This window comes from Chiloscyllium plagiosum, chromosome 3, assembly GCF_004010195.1.
Source record: "Chiloscyllium plagiosum isolate BGI_BamShark_2017 chromosome 3, ASM401019v2, whole genome shotgun sequence".
NCBI lineage: Eukaryota > Metazoa > Chordata > Chondrichthyes > Orectolobiformes > Hemiscylliidae > Chiloscyllium > Chiloscyllium plagiosum.
Window position 1 is genome coordinate 50,656,238 of NC_057712.1, and position 20,392 is coordinate 50,676,629.

At 41.4% G+C, this 20,392-nt stretch overlaps 1 protein-coding gene across 1 annotated transcript in view; it reads right to left on the reverse strand.

Moving 5' to 3' along the window:
• The window catches only part of col9a1b (collagen, type IX, alpha 1b), a 149,970-nt gene that overhangs the window by 111,898 nt on the left and 17,680 nt on the right, over nucleotides 1-20,392 (reverse strand). The window contains exons 5-9 of the mRNA XM_043681717.1: nucleotides 19,173-19,226; nucleotides 14,480-14,515; nucleotides 12,682-12,705; nucleotides 9,379-9,432; nucleotides 4,149-4,202 (exon numbers count right to left, since the gene is read on the reverse strand). Of these exons, the coding sequence (XP_043537652.1) occupies nucleotides 4,149-4,202; nucleotides 9,379-9,432; nucleotides 12,682-12,705; nucleotides 14,480-14,515; nucleotides 19,173-19,226 (222 nt within the window). The remainder of the gene's footprint in view (nucleotides 1-4,148; nucleotides 4,203-9,378; nucleotides 9,433-12,681; nucleotides 12,706-14,479; nucleotides 14,516-19,172; nucleotides 19,227-20,392) is intronic.

Here is a 20,392-nt window from a genome sequence, read left to right on the forward strand (position 1 = left end):
GACATATAAGATTATTAAAGGATTGGACACTCTGGCAGCAGGAAACATGTTTCCGCTGATGGGTGAGTGCCGAACCAGAGGACACAGCTTAAAAATACGGGGTAGACCATTTAGGACAGAGATGAGGAGAAACTTCTTCACCCAGAGAGTGGTAGCTTTGTAGAATGCTCTGCCCCAGAGGGCAATGGAGGCCCAGTCTCTGGATTCATTTAATAAAGAGTTGGATAGAGCTCTCAAAGATAATGGAATCATGGGTTATGGAGATAAGGCAGGAAGAGGATACTGATTAGGAATGATCAGCCATGATCATATTGAATGGCAGTGCAGGCTCAAAGGGCTGAATGGCCTACTCCTGCACCTATTGTCTATTGTCTATTGTCCCATGCAGGAGCTCATCCAGAGCCTTGCTGAAGTCCAAGTAGACTACACCAAAAGCATGCCCTCATTCATCTACACACTTGGTCACCCCTTCGAAAAATTCAGTCAAGTCGGCCAGATATGACCTCTCTTTAACAAAGCCACACTGACTGTTTGTTGACTAATCCCTGCCTCTCCAAATGTACATTAATTCTGTCTCTCAGAATTGCTTCTCATAGTATCCCACCACCCAAGTTAGACTAGTTTTGCTCTCTTCTTGAATATTGGTAGACACTGGCTTTCCTCCAGTCTTTCAGCATCTCACCTGTGGCCAGAAAGGAATTGAAAATTCTGCAAGGACCCTTGTTATTTCCTCCCTTGCCTCACTCAACAACCTGGGATATATTTCATCTGGCCCGAGATGAAATTGAAGCCTACCAGATCAGTCAGAACCTCTTCTATCTATGCTAATTTATTTAATTATATCATAGACCTTCTCCTTGATTTTCATACCCACGGCAACCTTCTCACTAGTAAACACTGACCCAATTTAAAACCCTACCTATGTCATCTGGCTCCGTGCACAATTACCAGTGTTGTCCTTAATGAGCCCTCTTTCCCTTGTTAACATTTTACCCTTAATGTACTTGTAGAATAACTTAAGGTTTTCCTTTTTTTTAAACACACTAGAATCCTTTCATGTTCCCTTTTACCTCTTCTAATCTGCCTTTTCATTTCCCTCTTGCACATTCTGTATTCCCCTAGAGCTTCATTTTAGGATACTTTCAGTGTCTGCCATAAGCCTTCTTGTTTCTCTTAATCCAATGCTCTATATCCCTTAATAACCAGGATTCACAGGATTTAATTTCTCTTTGTTGGAATATGTTGACCTGTAATCTCCATATTTCCTTCTTGAAGGTATCCACAATTCTGGGACAGATTTATGTGAAAGTCTCTGCTCCCAGTCCACTCTGCCCAAATCATTTCTAATCCTATTCACATCACACTTCCCCTAGTTGAGAACTTCAATTCCAGGCCTATCCTTGACCTTTTCTATAACAATCTTGAATATAAAGGAATTATGATCGCTATCTATAAAATGCTCCCTACTGATACTGCAATGACTTGCCCAGCTTTGTTATCTAAACTCCAGGACTTTTATATGTTGTTTAAAAAGCTGTCCTGAATGCATTTTAAAATTCTGTTCCCTCCAAATTATTCACATTATGACCACCCCAGCTAATGTTGGGCAAGTTGAATTTCTCCAATATCACTACCTGATTACTTTCACACTTCCCTGAAATTTGCTTACATATCTGTTCTTCTACTTCTCTGAGACTGTCAGGAATTCTGTAGTACACTTCCGGAAAGTGATTGCTCTTTTTATGTTCTAACTATATGGATAGAAGCTCATTTCAGGAGCTTTCTAAAAAAGTCATCCCATCTTACTGCCGTAATTGATTCCCTAAATAGAATTGTGACATCTCCTCCTGCTTTATCTCCTCCCTGTCTCACCCGAAAACCCAGCATCCTTGAATATTGAGTTGCCAAGCCCATCCCCTCCTCAACCATGCCTCAGTAATAGCAGTAACATCATACCCCCACTTGTTTGTCAGACTCCTAGCATTAAAATGAATACCATCCAATCTTGTCAAACTCTCTTGTGCTCTAACTGGTTGACAATGTCTGTGCCTTCATGACTCCCATATTATCATTTGTAATTTTGGCCATTTGTCTTCCTCTGCTGAATATTCTGTCTGGATGCCAACACTCTGCCAAGTTAATTTCAACCCTCCCCAACACCAGTAGATCTCCCCATAAGGATACTGGTCCCAATTTGGTTCACATGCAACCTGTCCACCTTGTATAGGTCCCATAGCCTGTGAAAATGGTCCCAATATACCAGACATCTATGTCATTCCCTCCTGCACAATCTTTCCAGCCTATCATTCATCTGAACTAACCTCCTATATCTATATTCACTCACACATGGCACTGAAGTAATCCAGAGATTATTATCTTTTAGTTCTTGTCAATTAATCAACTTCTAGCTCCCTAAATTCTGCTCTCAGGACCTCATCATTCCTTCTACCTATGTCATTGGTACCAATATGTAACAAAGTTTCTATCTGTTTAGCCTCCCCCTTCACGGCCATTCAGTGACATTTCTGATAGTATCACCATGGTGGCAATATATCGTCCCAGAGTGTCTTTTGTGGCTGTAGAAATGCCTGTCTGTTCCTCTCACAGTTAAATCCCCTGCTGTTCTTTTACTTCACATCTTCTGTTGCAGTCCCACCAATGGTGTCACTGCTTTCCCCTACACAGTTAACTGCCAGGCTTTGTTTAACTTTTACACCAGGCAGGTTGATTGTGATTGATCAAGGCATCACCCTATTAAATGAAACAGCACAGTACAAATATTGGTTTACTCATTTAATTGATGCTTTTGTGAATAGTCCTAACAAATGCAAGACTAAAAGCTTCAACCACGTCTTTTTTTGTCGCAATACCCAATTTCATTTTTATTGGCCCAGATTTTACATGAACAATGACAGCAAGTGCTCAGCAGTCACCATTAAGGCAGGGGAGAGGAACCTGCAGACTTCCCCAGTACCTAAGCACTACAGTGCGTATATTCACAATGCTCCAGAAGCTCTGCAGTTATCAGTGCTAAAACTAGGAATTTGGCAGTAGCAAGAATTTGGTCTGACTGCCAACTAATAACACATTATTCTGACTAAAAAGGGTTGGCATTTCAAAACATATGAACCTGTTATTTTTCATAAATACCTTATGAGAACTTACACCAGAAAGAACTTTCAAAGTGTCTGGAGACTGAAGAAGATGTTCAAATCTCATATTCAATTGATCTTTTTTTTTAAAAAACGGTTAATGGTTGAGGATTCTCTAGCTTTTTTAAAGAGTTGATCCAAAGTGGTTTTTAAAAATATTTATCTGACTTAAAATATTACCATGTAAATTATTTTAATATGATTGATCTACCATTTTGGATATAACAATACATATCACTTTTTAAAATGACTTACCTGTGGTCCTAAACTCGATTAATTTGGCATCTATTAAAATGATTATGATCAAAAATATCTCATCGTTCAAAGAAAAGATATAACTTAATGATTTTGGTCAAACCTATCTAATATGTTGGTTTATTGGCTTTTTAAGGTGACAGATACAGAGGTTTTGTTTTGGCAGATTGCATAGCAATGGATTCTAGTCACTACACCATGTGGCCACTTCTTTCCACCAGCACTAGGGTGGTCTGCAGGGTTGTGATGGGAAGGACTTTCCTTCCTCAGAGCTGAAATTCTCACCCACACATCAATCATCTTAGGTAACTTCCTTGGTTAAAATTCCTATTCCTGATGAAGGGCTTTTGCCTGAAAGGTCGGTTTTCCTGCTCCTCTGATGCTGCCTGACCTGCTGTGCTTTTCCAGCATCACTCTAATCTAGACTTAGGTAACTTCATAGTTTGGTCTGAGATCAGCAGCAAGTGCCCTCATTGATTTCAAAATCTGGGCCATCAATAAACTCATCAATATCTATATTTTGGCCATCTATAAGTCCATACGGTCTCCATGACTGCTCATTCCAGATGAAACAAATCCCAAATATGCTAGATGATGCACAATCGAATTACTGTGGTTCAGTGGATTATCTATTATTTAGATTTACAGTTAATAGTCGGCACTAACTTGTTAACAAACTGGAGCACAGTCACCAATTAATACATGGAAACAGACACCTGGTGAACATGATGAATCACTCACCTTGGGTCCAGGTGGGCCTGGTGGTCCAGACAGTCCTGGAGGTCCTCGATCACCCTAGGATTAGAACAGAAGAACATAAAGACTAGGAGCAGGAGTAGGCCATTTGGCCCTTCAAGCCTGCTCTGCCACTCAATAAGATCATAGCTAACCTTTTCGTGTATTCAGCTTCACTTACCCACATTTTCACCATATCCCTTAATTCCTTTATTTTTCAAAAGAGTATCTACTTTAGGTTTAAACGCATTTACTGAAGTAGCGTCAACTACTTCCCTGGGCAAGGAACTCCATAGATTAACAACCCTGAGGCACACCACTAGTCACTGGTTGCCAGCCAGAATAGCACATATTTAACCCCACCCTTTGCTTTATGTCAGTCAACCAATCCTCTACCATGGTAATAGTCTACCCCTAACACCATGCATCCTAATCTTGCACAGCAGTCTCATGTGTGGCACCTTGTCAAAGTCCTTTTGGAAATCTAGGTACACCACATCTACTGGGTCCCCATTGTCCTTGCTTGAAATGTCTTCATAGAATTCCAAAGGATTTGTGAAGCATGACCTCCCCTTCATGAACCCATGCTGCATTTGTACAATGGGATAATTTCTTCTAAGAGCTGCTATTTCTTCCTTGAGAATAGGCCCAAGCATCTTCCTCACCAAAGAGGTTAAGCTCACTGGTCTATAATTCTTCATCTTTTGTCTACTTACCTTTTTAAACAGTGGCGTCACATCTGCTGTTTTCCAATCTGCTGGGACTGCCCCAGAGTCCATCAAATTTTGGAAAATTACCGCCAGTCCACCTGTATTTCTCCCGCCATCTCTTTTAGTACCCTAGGATGCATTCCATCAAGGCCAGGAAACTTATCTATCCTTAGCTCCGTTAGCTTACCCAATACTAGCTCTATTAATAATTGTTTCCAGGCCCTCACCTACCTCCGTCTCTTCATCACTTACTTGCATGTTATTAGTATCCTCCACTGTGAAGACCGATACAAAGTACCTGTTCAATGCCTCAGCTATTTCATCATATCCCATAACTAACTACCCCTTCTCATTCTCTAAAGGACCAACATTTACTTTAAGGAGAAAGTGAGGTCTGCAGATGCTGGAGATCAAAGTTGAAACTTTATTGCTGGAACAGCACAGCAGGTCAGGCAGCATCCAGGGAACAGGAGATTCGACGTTTCGGGCACAGGCCCTTCTTCAGGAATCCTGAAGAAGGGCCTGTGCCCGAAACGTCGAATCTCCTGTTCCCTGGATGCTGCCTGACCTGCTGTGCTGTTCCAGCAATAAAGTTTCAACATTTACTTTAGCCACTCTTCTTCATTTTATATATTTATAGAAACTTTTACTATCTGTCTTTATATCCTGTGCTAGTTTTTTCTCATACACTATTTTACTTTTCTGTATAGCTCTTTTCATGGCTTTCTGTTGACCTTTAAAGTTTTCCTAATCTGCTAGATTCCTGCTGTTTTTGGCGACTTTATACACCTTCTCTTTCAATTTGATAGTCTGCCTTATTTCCTTAGACAACCATGGCAGATTACCCCTCCTCTTACAGTCCTTCCTTCTCACCGGAATATATTTTTGCTGAGCACTTTGAAAATTTTCTTTGAAGGTCCTTCAACCATATTGTGGCCTCTCCTTCCAAGGGGATCCCTGACTATGAGGTCATTAATTATTCCTGTTTCATTACATAGGACCAGATCTGAGATAGCTTGCTCCCTCATCAGTTTCATTACATGCTGCTCAAGCAAACTATCACAGATACATTCAACAAACTCCTCCTCAAGGCTACCCTGACCTAGCTGGTTCAACCAATCTACATGCAGATTAAAATCCCCCATGATAATAGCTGTACCATTTTGGCAGGCACTAGTTATTTCCTTGTTTATTGCCTGCCCAATTGAAAATAAACTGCAGGTCATTATAGAAACATATTAATCAGAACCTAAGGAAAAATCCCATCCATTGGCCAGTGAAATACTCTTGATTCTTGAGTCAACTCAAAATACCAAGGTGCTTCTTAAAAGGATGGCAAATTTCGGGAAACTGTTTATAACGTTGGTTTGTTTGGGGTATTCGAGTGTGTAATTAAGGAGTGACAGAGGCATCATCAGAAATCCCACCTTGTGTTAATATATACATTCTCACTGAAATCAGCCATCAGCTACAACCAGAACTGCACACTCAGAGTAGGACAAGGACAGTATTTCCACAGAAAGCAAAATGCTGGAAATCACAATGGGTCAGGCAGCATCCGTGGAGAGATGGCAAGGTAGCATTTCGAGTCTAGATGACTCTTCATCAGAGCTGACGTGTTGAGGGGGCAGCATATGCAATTGTAGAGAGGGGTGGATTGCTGGGAGAGAAAGGGTGTTGGTAATGCAGAATAAGTGATCAAAATGTGACAATTGTAGAACAATGGTGTGCCCAGCATCCAAACTGTAAAGAACAGATGGTCCCACTGAACTGGGAGAAAGGGAGAGAGGACATGGTGACAGAGAATGCACTAAGTAAAGCTAAAAGGAAGGGAAGAAATGGGACTGAGTTCACAATCTGAAGGTGTTGAACTCAATAGTAAGTCCAGGAGGTTGTAAACTGCCCAGTCTGGAGATGATGTAGTTCCTCCAGTTTGTTCTGTGGTTCACTGGAGCATTGCAGCTTGCCGAGGACGGACAAGTGGTCATGAGAGCAGGATGCTGTGTTAAAATGCAGGTCAGAATCAGGCCTGCACACGGATTGAAGGTGTTCTGCAAAGTGGTCACCCATTCTGCATTTGGTTCTCCAATGTAGAGTAGGCCACATTGGGTGTAGCGAATGCTATCAACTAGGAAGTACAGGTGAAATGCTGCTTCACCTGGAAAGACTGTTTAGGCCCTTGGATCGTGAGCAGAGATGAGGTGAAGGAGCAGATGTTGTACCTTCTGTGGTTACATGGGAAGGTGCTGTGGGAAGAAGGTATGGTTGTGAGGGTGAGTATGACTCTAAACCTTTATGAATCAGGGTCTTATCAGGCTGAAGCCAAAGATATAGGCCAACATCTCGAAGTCTGCCATACGTCATGGTAAAAGGAGGGTAACATAGGATCCCCTTTCAGATAGATTTCACTTAAGTCCATTCCCACTTGCCAAGGACAAGCAGGTGGTCCATACTTGAGGGTTTGGCAAGATTAATAGACTTCCTCATAATTCAGGATGACCTTGGTTGCACACACACATTGTATTGCAGGCATCAAATACTAACTCAGCCTTACGCAGTGAGTCAATGTGATTCCTTTCCTGGATCATTCAGCTGGTGTCTGACCATAGGCAGAAAATCGTCCAGGTCTATGTCCAGGAGGTTGGCCTCTAAAATGTTGCCCACATTTGGCTGCAGTGCATCTTGCCAGCTCTATTTGACTACCATGGGCAGCTAAACACACACACACACACACACACACGTGCACACACACACACGAACAGTGGAATTGCAGCTGGCTGCAATAAGGAGGAAGAGATACAAGCCAATGAAACAGCAATAGTGAAGAGAATGAGGCATTTTTGTGTGCAATTTCACCTGTAATTCATACTACATCCTTCCTCGTTGCTGCAATACTATGGATAATCCCACAGTGCAATACAATCAGGACAAAGACAGCAGCAGTTCCAGACTTTACTCCACTACCAATGGTAGCTAAGGATGGGTAACAAAGGTGGTCTCCTCAACACCATCTACATTGCCTGGACTGATCAAGAAACAAAATGAAGGTTGTACAATGGTAAATGGCCATGAACAGATGGAAATTTGGAGACAATGGGTAAAGTGAAGTGTCATATTGTCATCATGTAATAACTGTGTAACAGCAAATGAGAAACCACAATCTCCCCTGTTTCTGTGTTGGGAAAATTAACAGGACAATGCACTTGGCAACAAAGGAGAGCAGATGGGGCCTCGAGACCCCAGTAACTTTCACAAAAGGGCTACAATAGCTTGTCTAGAACTTAGACATATCATATTATACATTTTATGACTAAACAACTTATTAACATAAGACCATAAGATACAGGAGCAGAATTAGGTCATTTGATCCAAAGAGTCTGCTCCATCAATTGATTATGGCTGGTATGTTTTTCAATCCATTCTGTGCCTTCTCCCTATAACTCTTGATCCCTTTACTAATCATGAACCTATCTACCTTTGCGTCAAATCCATTCAATGACTCAGACTCCATAGCTTTGTTTGGCAATGTGTTCCACAGGTTCACCACCCTCTGGCAGAAGAAATTCCTCCTCATCTCAGTTCAAAAGGGTTGACCTTTACTCTGAGGCTGTGGTCTCAGATCTTAGTCACTCTTACAATAGAAACACCTTCTCCAAATCAACTCTATGTAGGCCTCTCAGCATTTGGTAAGTTTCAATAAGATACCTCCTCATCTTTCTAAATTCCATCGCAAACAGACCCAGCATCCTCAATTGTTCCTCATGAGACAAGCCCTTCATCCCCAGGATCAATGCTGTAAACTCCTCTAGACTCCCTCCAATATCAGAACATTCTTGTTGAAATTCAGAACCCAAAACTACACACATTATTCTCTGGTTTGACCAGAGCTTTTTACAGACTTAGAAAAATATCTCTGCTCTCATATTCTCAGCCTCTTGAAATGAATGCACATTTTGCATTTGTCTTCCTAACTGCCAAATGAATGTTCATGTAAACTTCAAGAGAATGCTAAATATTTTCCCTCATAATTTTCTAACTCTCAAACATGTTCCCTCTCAATCTCTTCCGATATAAGGAAAACAACTCCTGTCCATCCGATCTTTCCTCATAACCGAAGCTCTTCAGCTCTCCTAAATCCCTTTGTGTTTCAGATTTCCAAAGCCATTCCCTCTTTAAAATATAATCTATGCCTTTACTGTCCCTACCAAAAAGCATAACCACACACTTTCCTGCATTGTGTTCCATCTGCCACTTCTTTGCCCTCTCTCCTAGTTTGTCCAAGTCCTTCTGCTGCCTCAGTATTACCTAGCCTTCCACCTATCTGTGTTATGTGGAAACTTAGCAACAATGCCCTTAGTTCCTTCGTCCACTGTAACAGTCACCCTGTACATTCACATGTGCACACGTAATCATGTTCCCTCTGTTTTTACCGGATTTGCTATATTGTTTGAAATATAATGGTCAGAAGAAGGGTTTGTAAAAATGCAAATACAAAGTGGCAAGATGATAAAAGGGTGAATACTTACGGGAGGTCCAACACGGCCAAGTTCACCTGGAAGTCCAGATGGACCCGGAGGTCCCTGTGACAAAGCAACACAGATTCAGCAAAATGCTTTCTGCCCATTGGGCAAAGTATTAAAGATAGGATAAACCAATCAAAATTCACAATTCACATGCAGTGGGGTCACACTCTGTAGGGCCTTGCAACCAACAGATCACAGGCTTGCTGATTCCTAAATTCTGTTCACTGAAGCCAATGGCCAAATATGGTCCTCCCCACAATCTTTGAATATCCCAATGACTCAACCTCAACAGTCCTCTGCAGCAAGGAATTCCATTATTCACCACCATCTGAGAGAACAAATTCCTTCTCATCACTGATTTAAATGAGTGACCCCTTAATACAGTCATCGAGTTATGGAGATCTACAGCATTGGAAAAGGCATCAGTAGTAGTTGAAAACAATCACCTCACTTTTCTAGTCCCATTTCCCAAAACTTGACCAATAGCCTTGTATGTCTTGGCATCACAAATGCACATTTAAAAATTTCTTAAATGCTCTGAGGAATTCTGCCTGTACCACCTTTACAGGCAGTGAGTTCCAGATTCCCATCACCCACTGAGTGACAAGATTTTCCCTCATATCACCTCTAAACCTTCTGCTTCTATACCTTTCACTCTATATCCACCGGTCATTGATCCCTCCTTCAAGAGGAAACGTTTCTTCCTGGCTACCCAATCTTTTCCCTCATAATTTTATAACTCTCAATCATGTCCCCTCTCAATCTCTTCTGATGTACAGAAAACAACTTCAGTCTATCCAATCTTTCCTCGTAACAGAAGCTCTCCAGCCCAGACAACATCCTGGTAAATCTGTGCACCCTCCTCTATTACATTCCTCCTATAATGTGGATTCTGGAACTGGACACAATACCCTACCTATGTCCTAACCAACATTTTGTGCAATTCCAACATAATCTCCCTACTCTTTAATTCTATGCCTCGACTAATAAAGGAAAAAAACAAGCTTTTTAACCACTTTATCCACCTGTCCTGATATCTCAAGGGACCAGTGAAAATACATTCCAAGGTCCCTCTGATCCTCAATCAGAGTACCAACATTCTTCATATATATTCCCCTGCCTTGTTTGTCCTGCCCAAGTACATCACCTCTTATTTATCCAGACTTAATTCCATTTGGCACTAAATAGCTCATCAGCCAAGCTCATCTACATCCTCTTGTAGTCTAAGGCTATCCTCCTGACTGTTTACCAATCTAAAGATTACAGCCTCTAATAGTAGACTCTTAGAGGAAACAACCTTACTACACTTATTATTATTTCAAGTCCTCTAAGAATCTGGTATATTTCAATAAGATCACCACTCATTAGTCTATTTTCCAACAAGTAGAGACCCAGTCTACTCGACTTTTCTTCATAAGACAGTCCCTCCATATTTGGTATTGGCCTAGGTAATCTTCTCTGGACTGCCTTCAATGCCAGTATATCTTTCCTAAGATAAGAGGCCCATGACGTGCAACTGGATCAGTTCTAACCTTGTCACTGTGGAAGTGCCCCAGTGAAGTAAATGCACTCACAGGACTAAGTGTCGATAGACCTTGAGCGGCCCAGCTTCAAGTCCTGGTATTCTTGGGATTGCTGGATCTTTGACCAAAAATGGGTTTTGAAGGTTGGGGAGTGAAGCTGGAATATCAGTCAGGATTCCAATTATCCTGCTATTCTTGATGGAAAGTAGGGTGATTAGAGACCAGGGTCGGGTTCAGCTTAAATCATCCGCAGACATTTCACACCAAGGCTCAAACCGGAAGAGATGCCTCGTGGGTATGTTATGGAGTCCCTGTGGAACTGCAGTCTGATGCCAGTCTCTGTGATCAGGAAATTGAGAGTCCAACCAAGACAGGACTTGATCAACAAGAATTATCGACTGAGAAAGAAGATTTTATGATCTAGCTCACTGGAGCTCGATCATCCAGCCAGAGCAGCACATCCCAACATTTACCATCCAGACTTGATTAAAAAAAAGCCTAAAGAGATTCATCCCTTTCCATCAGCCAGCTCTCCTATCAGTCCAGCACACTGAGGTTAGGCAGCAGAGTGTGGAAGGTGGGGTCTGGGTAGAAGATGGTGAAGTCCTGCAGACAAGGTGAGGTATGGTCCTTTCTGAGGCCTGGTGGAGGGTGTCAGAAGCCTGATGGTGAAATCCTATAGGTCAGAGAGCCCTAGTCATGAAGTTCCCTCAGGTAAGCACCTGGAGCCAGGAGGTAGATAGAAAGACTTTTACCTCCTGACTCCACCATTCCTCACCTTGCCAAAACTGCTGGCATTCTCAGGGAAGCATGGCCAACAGTCTTTATGATTGTGTTACTACTGTGCCGGTAAGGTTCACTGACTCATTCTCATATTTATATTTCCATCCTGCCTACCTTTCATCTTTATTTACAGTTAACCAAAGGGCTGATGGAAGGCAGGCTCGGCATACGATTTTAACACCCAACACCACCCCCCACTGCATCCCTCCCAACTAATCCAGCCTATAACCATCCATGATTTTAAGGTCAAATACAGCCCCTAGCTACCACCTCACCCACTAACTCTGTAAATAAATTCCATGGTCTCATAGCTCTGTGTAAGCATGTACCTCCCTCCTTATATGCCAAGTACCTTAGATGTAATTCTGTATCTAACAGCCCTCATGCTAGCCCTCATGTTAGGCCTCACAGCTAGTGAAAATTGTCATAGTCTTGATACTTTCCACCCACCAAGATGTTGCGACATGACAGCCACATTGCCCCACAACTACATATCACTGTGATTAAAGAGGCATAATTTTTCCAAACGTTTCATTTTTCTTATTCCTCATACCAGCAGCATTCCAGTGAATAAGCATTCGAAAAGTAACCATCTACTTCCTATACTGAGTCCAGCACTTAAAACATCCTCAAGTTTCTTATAGTTTTTTTTATATATCGCAGCCCTTAAATTCTGTCCTCTCAAGATAAAACACAATGCTGTGATAATTGGAATGAGTTCCTGATATTGTTCCAGTCACACCATTATGGAAAGGCACAGGGTGGATGTCCTGACAACATCCTAATAATATTATCAGGGATTAGCAGAGAGATGCTGCACAGTACAGGGAGACTTAAAAGACAAACAAGGTGAAAGTAACCATCCATATCAATACTATAAAGAAAAAAGCCCCAGTAAAAGACAACAATGACAATTTTGTTACAACACAGTGGAAATCTGCTCATATTTCAATAATTAACCAATAACTTGCCACATCCATTGCACAGTTGTTCTACTTACAGGTAGCCCTGGTTCACCTTCACCCTACAAACAAAGAACAGCAAACATTTCAATGGAATAATTTTCACTTGAAATTGACTTTTTTTCTAAGTAAAGGAACTGGTTTTGCCATTTCAGGCAATAAAGCAGAAGCAAAGTGGAACTGACAAACAAGTTTGTGGTTTACAACATATGTCCATTCTCTCCAACTACAAACCCACTCCTAACCTTCCTCTCCAAGAACTTCAAATAAGGAATCAATCATCAACACTCGAAACAAACTAAATGGTCATTTTGTGTATGAAACCTTTCAGTCATGGCTTTCAGCATCTCCTAGCTCAAAACAGACCTACTGTTTGATATCACCAATAACATTGTCTTTGTGCATGCATAAAGCACATGGTTTCACCTTTAGCCTGTTTGTGGTCTTGGGAATCTAACGGCCCAAATACACATAATTCAGCACCTCAAGTCTGCTCTACCATCCAATCAGAAAATGGTTGATTTGACTGTGGTCTACCTCCTGCCTGCCTTGATAACCTTTGACTCCCTTGTTAGTCGTGAATCTAACTCACCCTTACAAACATTCAGTTACCCTAGCTCCACCATTCCAGACTCATGACACTCACACAGTCGCTCTAGCTTTGTGGTCCAGCTATGAGTGACAGCTCCTTGTGGCTCCAGTTCAGCTCATTATATACAGGTATCACACTGGCTGAAGCAGCTTCCCTCTTCCATCCGCATTATCCTTGGTCCCCACAGTATCATAATAGAATGTTTCTCTTGACAATGTTATTGATAAGCAAGAGGTCTCCTGCTTTCAAATGCATACCAGTAACACAAACTTTTCTTTTATTTTCTGCTACTGCAGTTAGCCTTAGCCCCATGCTGCATCCTCACCTGTGCCCTCTACTTGTACTATCAAATTGCCTGTGCATTATCACGTCTTCCACCAAAACATCAACAAGCCTGAATCTGCTGAATGATGAAAAGAGAAAGAAGCTTCATCCCCCCCTCTGGTTCCTTACACAAGTCAAACCAAATAGTGAGACACCAAATAGTGAGATATCAAATACTCATCATTCACCACGATCTGAACTGTGAATTATACGTTCACTCTGTCATTATAATCACTGATCTTCGGCCCTGTGTCACTGCCGAAGTTTCAATTCACACTTTCATCATGCCTGATTTTACCTTCTCTGAATGCTTCTTCACTAATTTAAGTTCCACTCCATCTATTCAAGCTCCAACTGGTCCTAAACCTCACAATCCATAGTGTCTCAATCACCTCTGTCTTCACTGGGTACGTATTTCAATTATGATGTCTTCAAATTCCTTGTTCTTATCCATCATTCATTCCATGGTCCTTCTTCACCATACCTCCATGCCAGTTGAACTCTGACCCATGTACAACTTCCTTCCCTCATCCATTGATATAATTATCATGTTGATTCAATGTTCTGGAATTTTCTTCCTAAACCAACCTATTTACTTGTACCTCTCCCCCATTTTCCAAGTCTCTGTAATTTATAACTCTTCAGCATAATCTTATTCAGTTTCCCTCTGAAGTCCATGCTCAAGGATACCTATTACATCATCATTTGCTGTCCTTTGTGTGCCCCAAGTGCCTTACAACAGCAATAAGGCCATTTTACCAAAATGAAGTTTCAATATAAATTGAAATTGCTACATTATTCAAGACAATTTGAGGTCTTACCAAAATGATTAATCTGTAGTTAAATACAGATTACATTTCTGATAACGTGTTGCAGAACATTTTAACATTTTACAATCAAATGTAAACGGTTGAACTTACGGAAGGTCCAGGAGGTCCCACTGCTCCTGGTTCACCCTAGGAAATCAAACAATCAGAATGATCTTCTTTTATAGGCAGATTAAAAAGTAAAGAGCTGCAATGTTATTTTTTGTTTCTGATCAAGATTTGTCATATCAAAGTGATGCACTACAATGTACTAGCAAGGCTAGTCTGGATAATGATGGTATTGAGGAGAGGCAATGCCTATAGCAGAAAGTTGCAAACAGAAAACATACTCATGTAGATGGTCTCAATCTCCTTTAAAGTTATGGAAGTTTCCAGAGATTTCCCCAAGGGTCAGGCCAAATATTTGCAGCTGTGGCAGAATATGCAGGAATGTACTAAACTAGCAGTTCAATGGCCGACTTTGCTGATGCTGCAACTTCCAGATGATGGAGCTTAAGCTCTTGCCCCCAACAGCTCAACAATCAGAGGACCAGTGACGGACAGACCTTGGGACTGGGTCAAGGATTGATAAAGACAAAACTCAAGTAAGGAAGAGAACTACCAAACTGCCTCAGAATGGTATGTTGCCTCCCTGGTGCCAGGATCATAGATGTCTCAGGGTGGGTGCAGAATGTTCTCAAGGGGGAGAGGGACCAGCAGGACGTCATTATACACTTGGAACCAATGACATAGGAAGGGAAAAGGATGAGATTCTAAAGGGAGAATATAGAGAGTTTGGCAGGAATTTTAAAAGGAGATCCTCGAGAGCAGTAATATCTGGATTACTCCTGGTGCTGCGAGCAAGTGAGGGTAGGAATAGCAGGATAGAGCAGAATTAATGCACAGCTGAGGAGCTGGTGTATGGGAGAAGGATTCACATCTTTGGAGCATTGGAATCTCTTCTTGAGTAGAAGTAACCCGTACAACAAGGACGGTTTGCACCTGAATTGGAAGGGAGATTTGCTGGAGCTGCTCAGGAGGGTTTAAACTATTAAGGTGTGGGTGGGACCCAATGCGATAGTGAGGGAATAGATCAGTCTGAGACTGGTACAATTAAGAAAAGAAGCAAGTCAAACAGTCAGCGCAGGCAGGAACAAATCAGAGAACAAGGTAGGACTGATAAATTAAATTGCATTTATTTCAATGCAAGAGGCCTAACGGGGAAGGCAGATGAACTCAGGGCATGGTCAGAAACATGGGACTGGGATAAAATAGCAATTACAGAAATGTGGCTCAGGGATGGACTGGACTGGCAGCTTAATGATCCAGGACGCAAATGCTACATGAAGGACAGAAAGGGAGGCAAGAGAGGAGAAGGAGTAGCATTTTTGATAAGGGATAGCATTACAGCTGTGCTAAGGGAGGATATTCCCGGAAATACATCCAGAGAAGTTAGTTGGGTTGAACTGAGAAATAAAGGGATGATCATCTTATTGTAGACCCCCTAACAATCAGAGGGAAATTCAGAAACAAATTTGTAAGGTGATTTCAGTTATCTGTAAGAATAATAGGGTGGATAGGGGATTTTAACTTTCCAAACATAGACTGGGACTGTCAAAGTGTTAAAGATTTAGATGGAGAGGAATTTGCTAAGTGTGTACAAGGAAAGTTTCTGATTCAGTATGTGGATGTACCTACTAGAGAAGGTGCAAAACTTGACCTACTATTGGGAAATAATGCAGGGCAGGGGACTGAGGTGTCAGTGGGGGAGCACTTTTGGGCCAGCGTCCGTAATTCTATTAGTTTTAAAATAGTGATGGAAAAGTATAGATCACATCTAAAAGTTGAAGTTCTAAATTGGACAAGGGCTAATTTGACAGTATAAGCCAAGAACTTTCAAACGCTGACTGGGGACAGATGTTCGCAGGTAAAGGGATGACTGAAAAATGGAAAGCCTTCAGAAATGAGATAACAGGGGTCCAGAGACAGTATATTCTTGTTAGGGTGAAAGAAATGGCTGGTAGGTGTAGGGAATGCTGGATGATGAAAGAAATTGAGGGTTTGGTTAATAAAAAGAAGGAAGCATATGTCAGGTATTGACAAGATAGATTGAATGACTCCTTAGAAGAGTATAAAGACAATAGGAGTATACATAAGAGGGAAGTCAAGAGGGCAAAAAGGGGACATGAGATAGCTTTAGCAAATAGAGTTAAGGAGAATCCAAAGGATTTTTAAAAATATATGAAGGCATTTGGCCGATATCATTCTGAATTTCCTATTCATTTACCTGTCCAAATGTCCTGTTGTAACTACACCTGCATCTACCACTTACTCTGGCAGTTCATTCTATATATAAAACACCCGCTGTGTGTAAAAGATTATCCCTCTCGGAATTCAGGTACCCTTCTAGTAAAATTTTGCTAAACTTGTTCCAATGTCAATATAACTCTATAAGGTGCTTCCAGCAAGTCCACGTGTGGTCTAACCAGGGCTTTGTATTACTAAAGTCTGATTTCCAGTCCCTTATATTCGAGTCCTCTAGATATGAGGACCAATGTTTCATTAGACTTTTGAATTACTTCTTGTACCTGTTCATAACATTTTAATAGTCTGTGTACGTAGACTGACAAGTTTCTTTGGGCCTCAATCTTTCCTTCATCTGTTTAAATAAGGACCAGGCAACCATGGCTGACAAGGGAAGTCAGAGACTGCATAAGAGCAAAAGAAAATCTTAAAATGTGGTGCAGAATAGTGTGAAGCCAAAGGTTTGGGAAGCCTTTAAAAACCAACAGAATACACCTTTAAAAAGCAATAAAAGGGAGTAAGCTAGCTAATAATATAAAATAAGATTGCAAGACTTTTTTTTAATATACAAAAACAAAGACTGACAGTCAACCATTGGAAAAATGAGGCTGAAGAAATAGTAATAGGGAATAAAGATTTGGCAGAGGAACTTAATAGGCAATTTGGATCAGTCTTCATGGTTGAAGACTGTAGCAGAACTTCACAACTTCACAGGGGGCAGATGTACTGGCCATCACTAAGGAGAAGGTGCTGGTGAAGTTGAGAGGTCTAAAGGTGGATAAATTACCCGAACGGGTTGGACTACACCCCAGAGTTCTAAAGGGAATAGCTGAGGGGATTGTGGAGAGATTAACATTGATCGTTCCAGAATCACTGGAGTCAGGGAGGGTCCCATTTGGCCTGGAAAATGGTTAATATAACACCCCTATTTAAGAAAGGAGGGAGGCAAAAGACAGAAAATTATAGCACAGTTAGCCTGACCTTGTTTGTTTGTAAGATTTTGGAGTTCATAATTAAGGATGAGATTGTAGAGTACTTGGAAATGCATGGTAGGATTTAGCATCAAGCAAAGGTTATGCCAGCAAATTCTGTTAGAATTCTTTGAGGAGGCAACAAGATAGTTAGACAACGGAGAGCTAGTGGATGCGATCTATTTGGATTTTCAGAAGGCCTTTCACAAATTGATAAATAGGATATGGACCCATAGTGTCAAGGGTAAGATACTGGCATGGATTAGATGACAGTCAGAATGAGATAAAGGGCATTTTTCAAGATGGCAGCTATGGCTAGTGAACGTCTGCAGGGGTCAGTATCGGGACCTGAACTATTCAGGTTTTACATTAACAAACTGAAGGAATTTGAGGCATTGTTGTTAAGTTTACAGATGACACAATGTAAGAGATCGGTACTACTGAGGCTGCGGAAGGACTTGGACAGATTAAGACTGTGGCAGATGGAATACAATGTGGGAAAGTGTGAGAATATGCACTTTGGTGGGAAAAAATTAGGCATAGACTATTCTCTAAATGGGGAAAGGATTTGGAAACATGAAGCACAAGGGATCAGGAGTCCTGGTTAAGGTTAACACTCAGGTTCAGTTGGCTGTTAGGAACACAAAACCAGTATTAACATTCATTTCAAGAGAGCTAGAATACAAGAGGAGAGATGTACTGCCAAGGCTGTATAAGGCTCTGGTCAGACTACATTTGGAATATTTTGAGCAGTTTTGGGCCCTGCATCTTAGGAAATTGTGCTGGCATTGGAGGGGTCCAAAGGCAGTTTACAAAAATTATCCCGGGGAGGAAGGGCATGTTACATGTGGAGTTCAGAAAGATGAGGGGGTGGGAGTCTCATTGAAACTTACAGAATGCTGAGAAACCTGGATAGAATTGACTTGGAGAAGCTGTTTCCATTAGTAAGAGAGACTAGGTCCCAGGGGCACAGTCTCAGAATGAAGGGATGACCTTTTACAGCTGAGATAAAATCTTCAGCCAGAAAGTGGTAAATCTATGGAACTCATTGCTGCAGAAGACTGTGGTGACCTAGTCAATGACTGTAATTAAGACAGAGATAATCAGGTTCTTGATTAGCGAAGGGATCAATGGTTACAGAGAGAAGACAGGAGAATGGGGTTGATAAACATATCGGATGATGAGGTCAAATGGCCTAATTCTGCTCCTATATCCTATGGTCTTATGGTAATCTCTTCAATTAACACAATCTCTGTTGCTGTACCTGTGAATCGATATCGCAATGTGCTAACCTTGGCGCTCTCTGCATTTCACCTCAAAGTCTGCTTCTCACTGGGAATGGTATATTTATTGCTAAATCTCTATTTGTCCTTAAAACAAATTTACTTAGAATATTTGTCCATCTGTACCATACTTTGCAACACTCCCAGTTGCACAGAAAAAGATGTTTTCCCTATAATTTAGTGGTAAGCTCTGAACATGACTGAAACATATAGAAAAATCATCCCACTGGTCGACCACTCTGGACTTACCTTTGGCCCAGGTTGTCCAGGGGTTCCTGGTGATCCCTCTTTGCCTGGTAATCCCTGTACAAATGTAGAAGTTCCAAAGGGACAAATAGATTAAACACTTTTCACCAATATTCAGTCTTAAATTATCATTGAATCATAGAATTCCTTACAGTGCAGAAAGAGGCCATTCAGCCCATTCCTCCAAAGAGCATCCCACCCATATCTAGACAACTCACCCTATAACTGTAACCTGGCATTTACCATGGCTAAACCACCTAGACTGCACATCCTTGGACACTACAGAGCAATTTACCATGGCTAATTCACCAAACCTGTACATCTTTTAACATGGGAGGAATCCAGAGCACCCAGAAGAAACCCACGCTGACACGGGGAGAACATGCAAACTCCACACATACAATCACCAAGGCTGGAATTAACCCAGGTCCCTGATTGAGGCAGCAGTGCTAACCACAATTATTGAAGTTTAAATATCATTTCACATCAGCAGGCATTCTTTTCCCAAAATAGCAGACAGATATTAACTTCTCAGGAGGAAACAAGATGACAGTTCTAGTTTCTCTTGCAGTTAGTGTTACCTCGAGCCAATATGTATTAAATATCATGCACCAAATGTCAACCTCTCCCATTGCCCTCACTTTACCCCTGCAGGTTTAAAATTCTTATTTCAAATTCCTCCATGACCTCATCCCTCCCTACCTCTGTGATCTCCTCCAGCACCACAACCCTCCAAGATTCTCTTTGTTCATTTTGTTCCAGCCTCAGCAATTTTAGCTCTCTCCACAAATGCTGGCAGAATTGCTAAGCTTTTTCAGGCTTTTCTTTCTCTATTCCAAGATGTGATATAAGTATTCAGCCAAACACAGTAAAAAGCTCAATGTATGTTTAGACTTTGAGGCGTTTTCCACATTTTTGGGAGACCAGAGGTCTATATACTTTCATTTGAATTTTAAAAGTAGTCTTTGAACACAGAATCCTTGTTGCTACTGGGATTCTATCCCATACATTCACAGCTCCAGTGAAGAAAGGTTCTTCTCATCACGAGTTTTGCTTGATGCTTGCTAATTTTATGGGTAGGTTGGTACAGCAGACATCAGTAGATACATGTGTTAAGTTTACAAGTGAAGGATCACCTGGTCTGGAAAAGACAGTGTCAAAGATACAGCTTAGCATGGAGAGATGCCTAAATTAAATTACGTTACAGTGTGGAAACAGGCCCT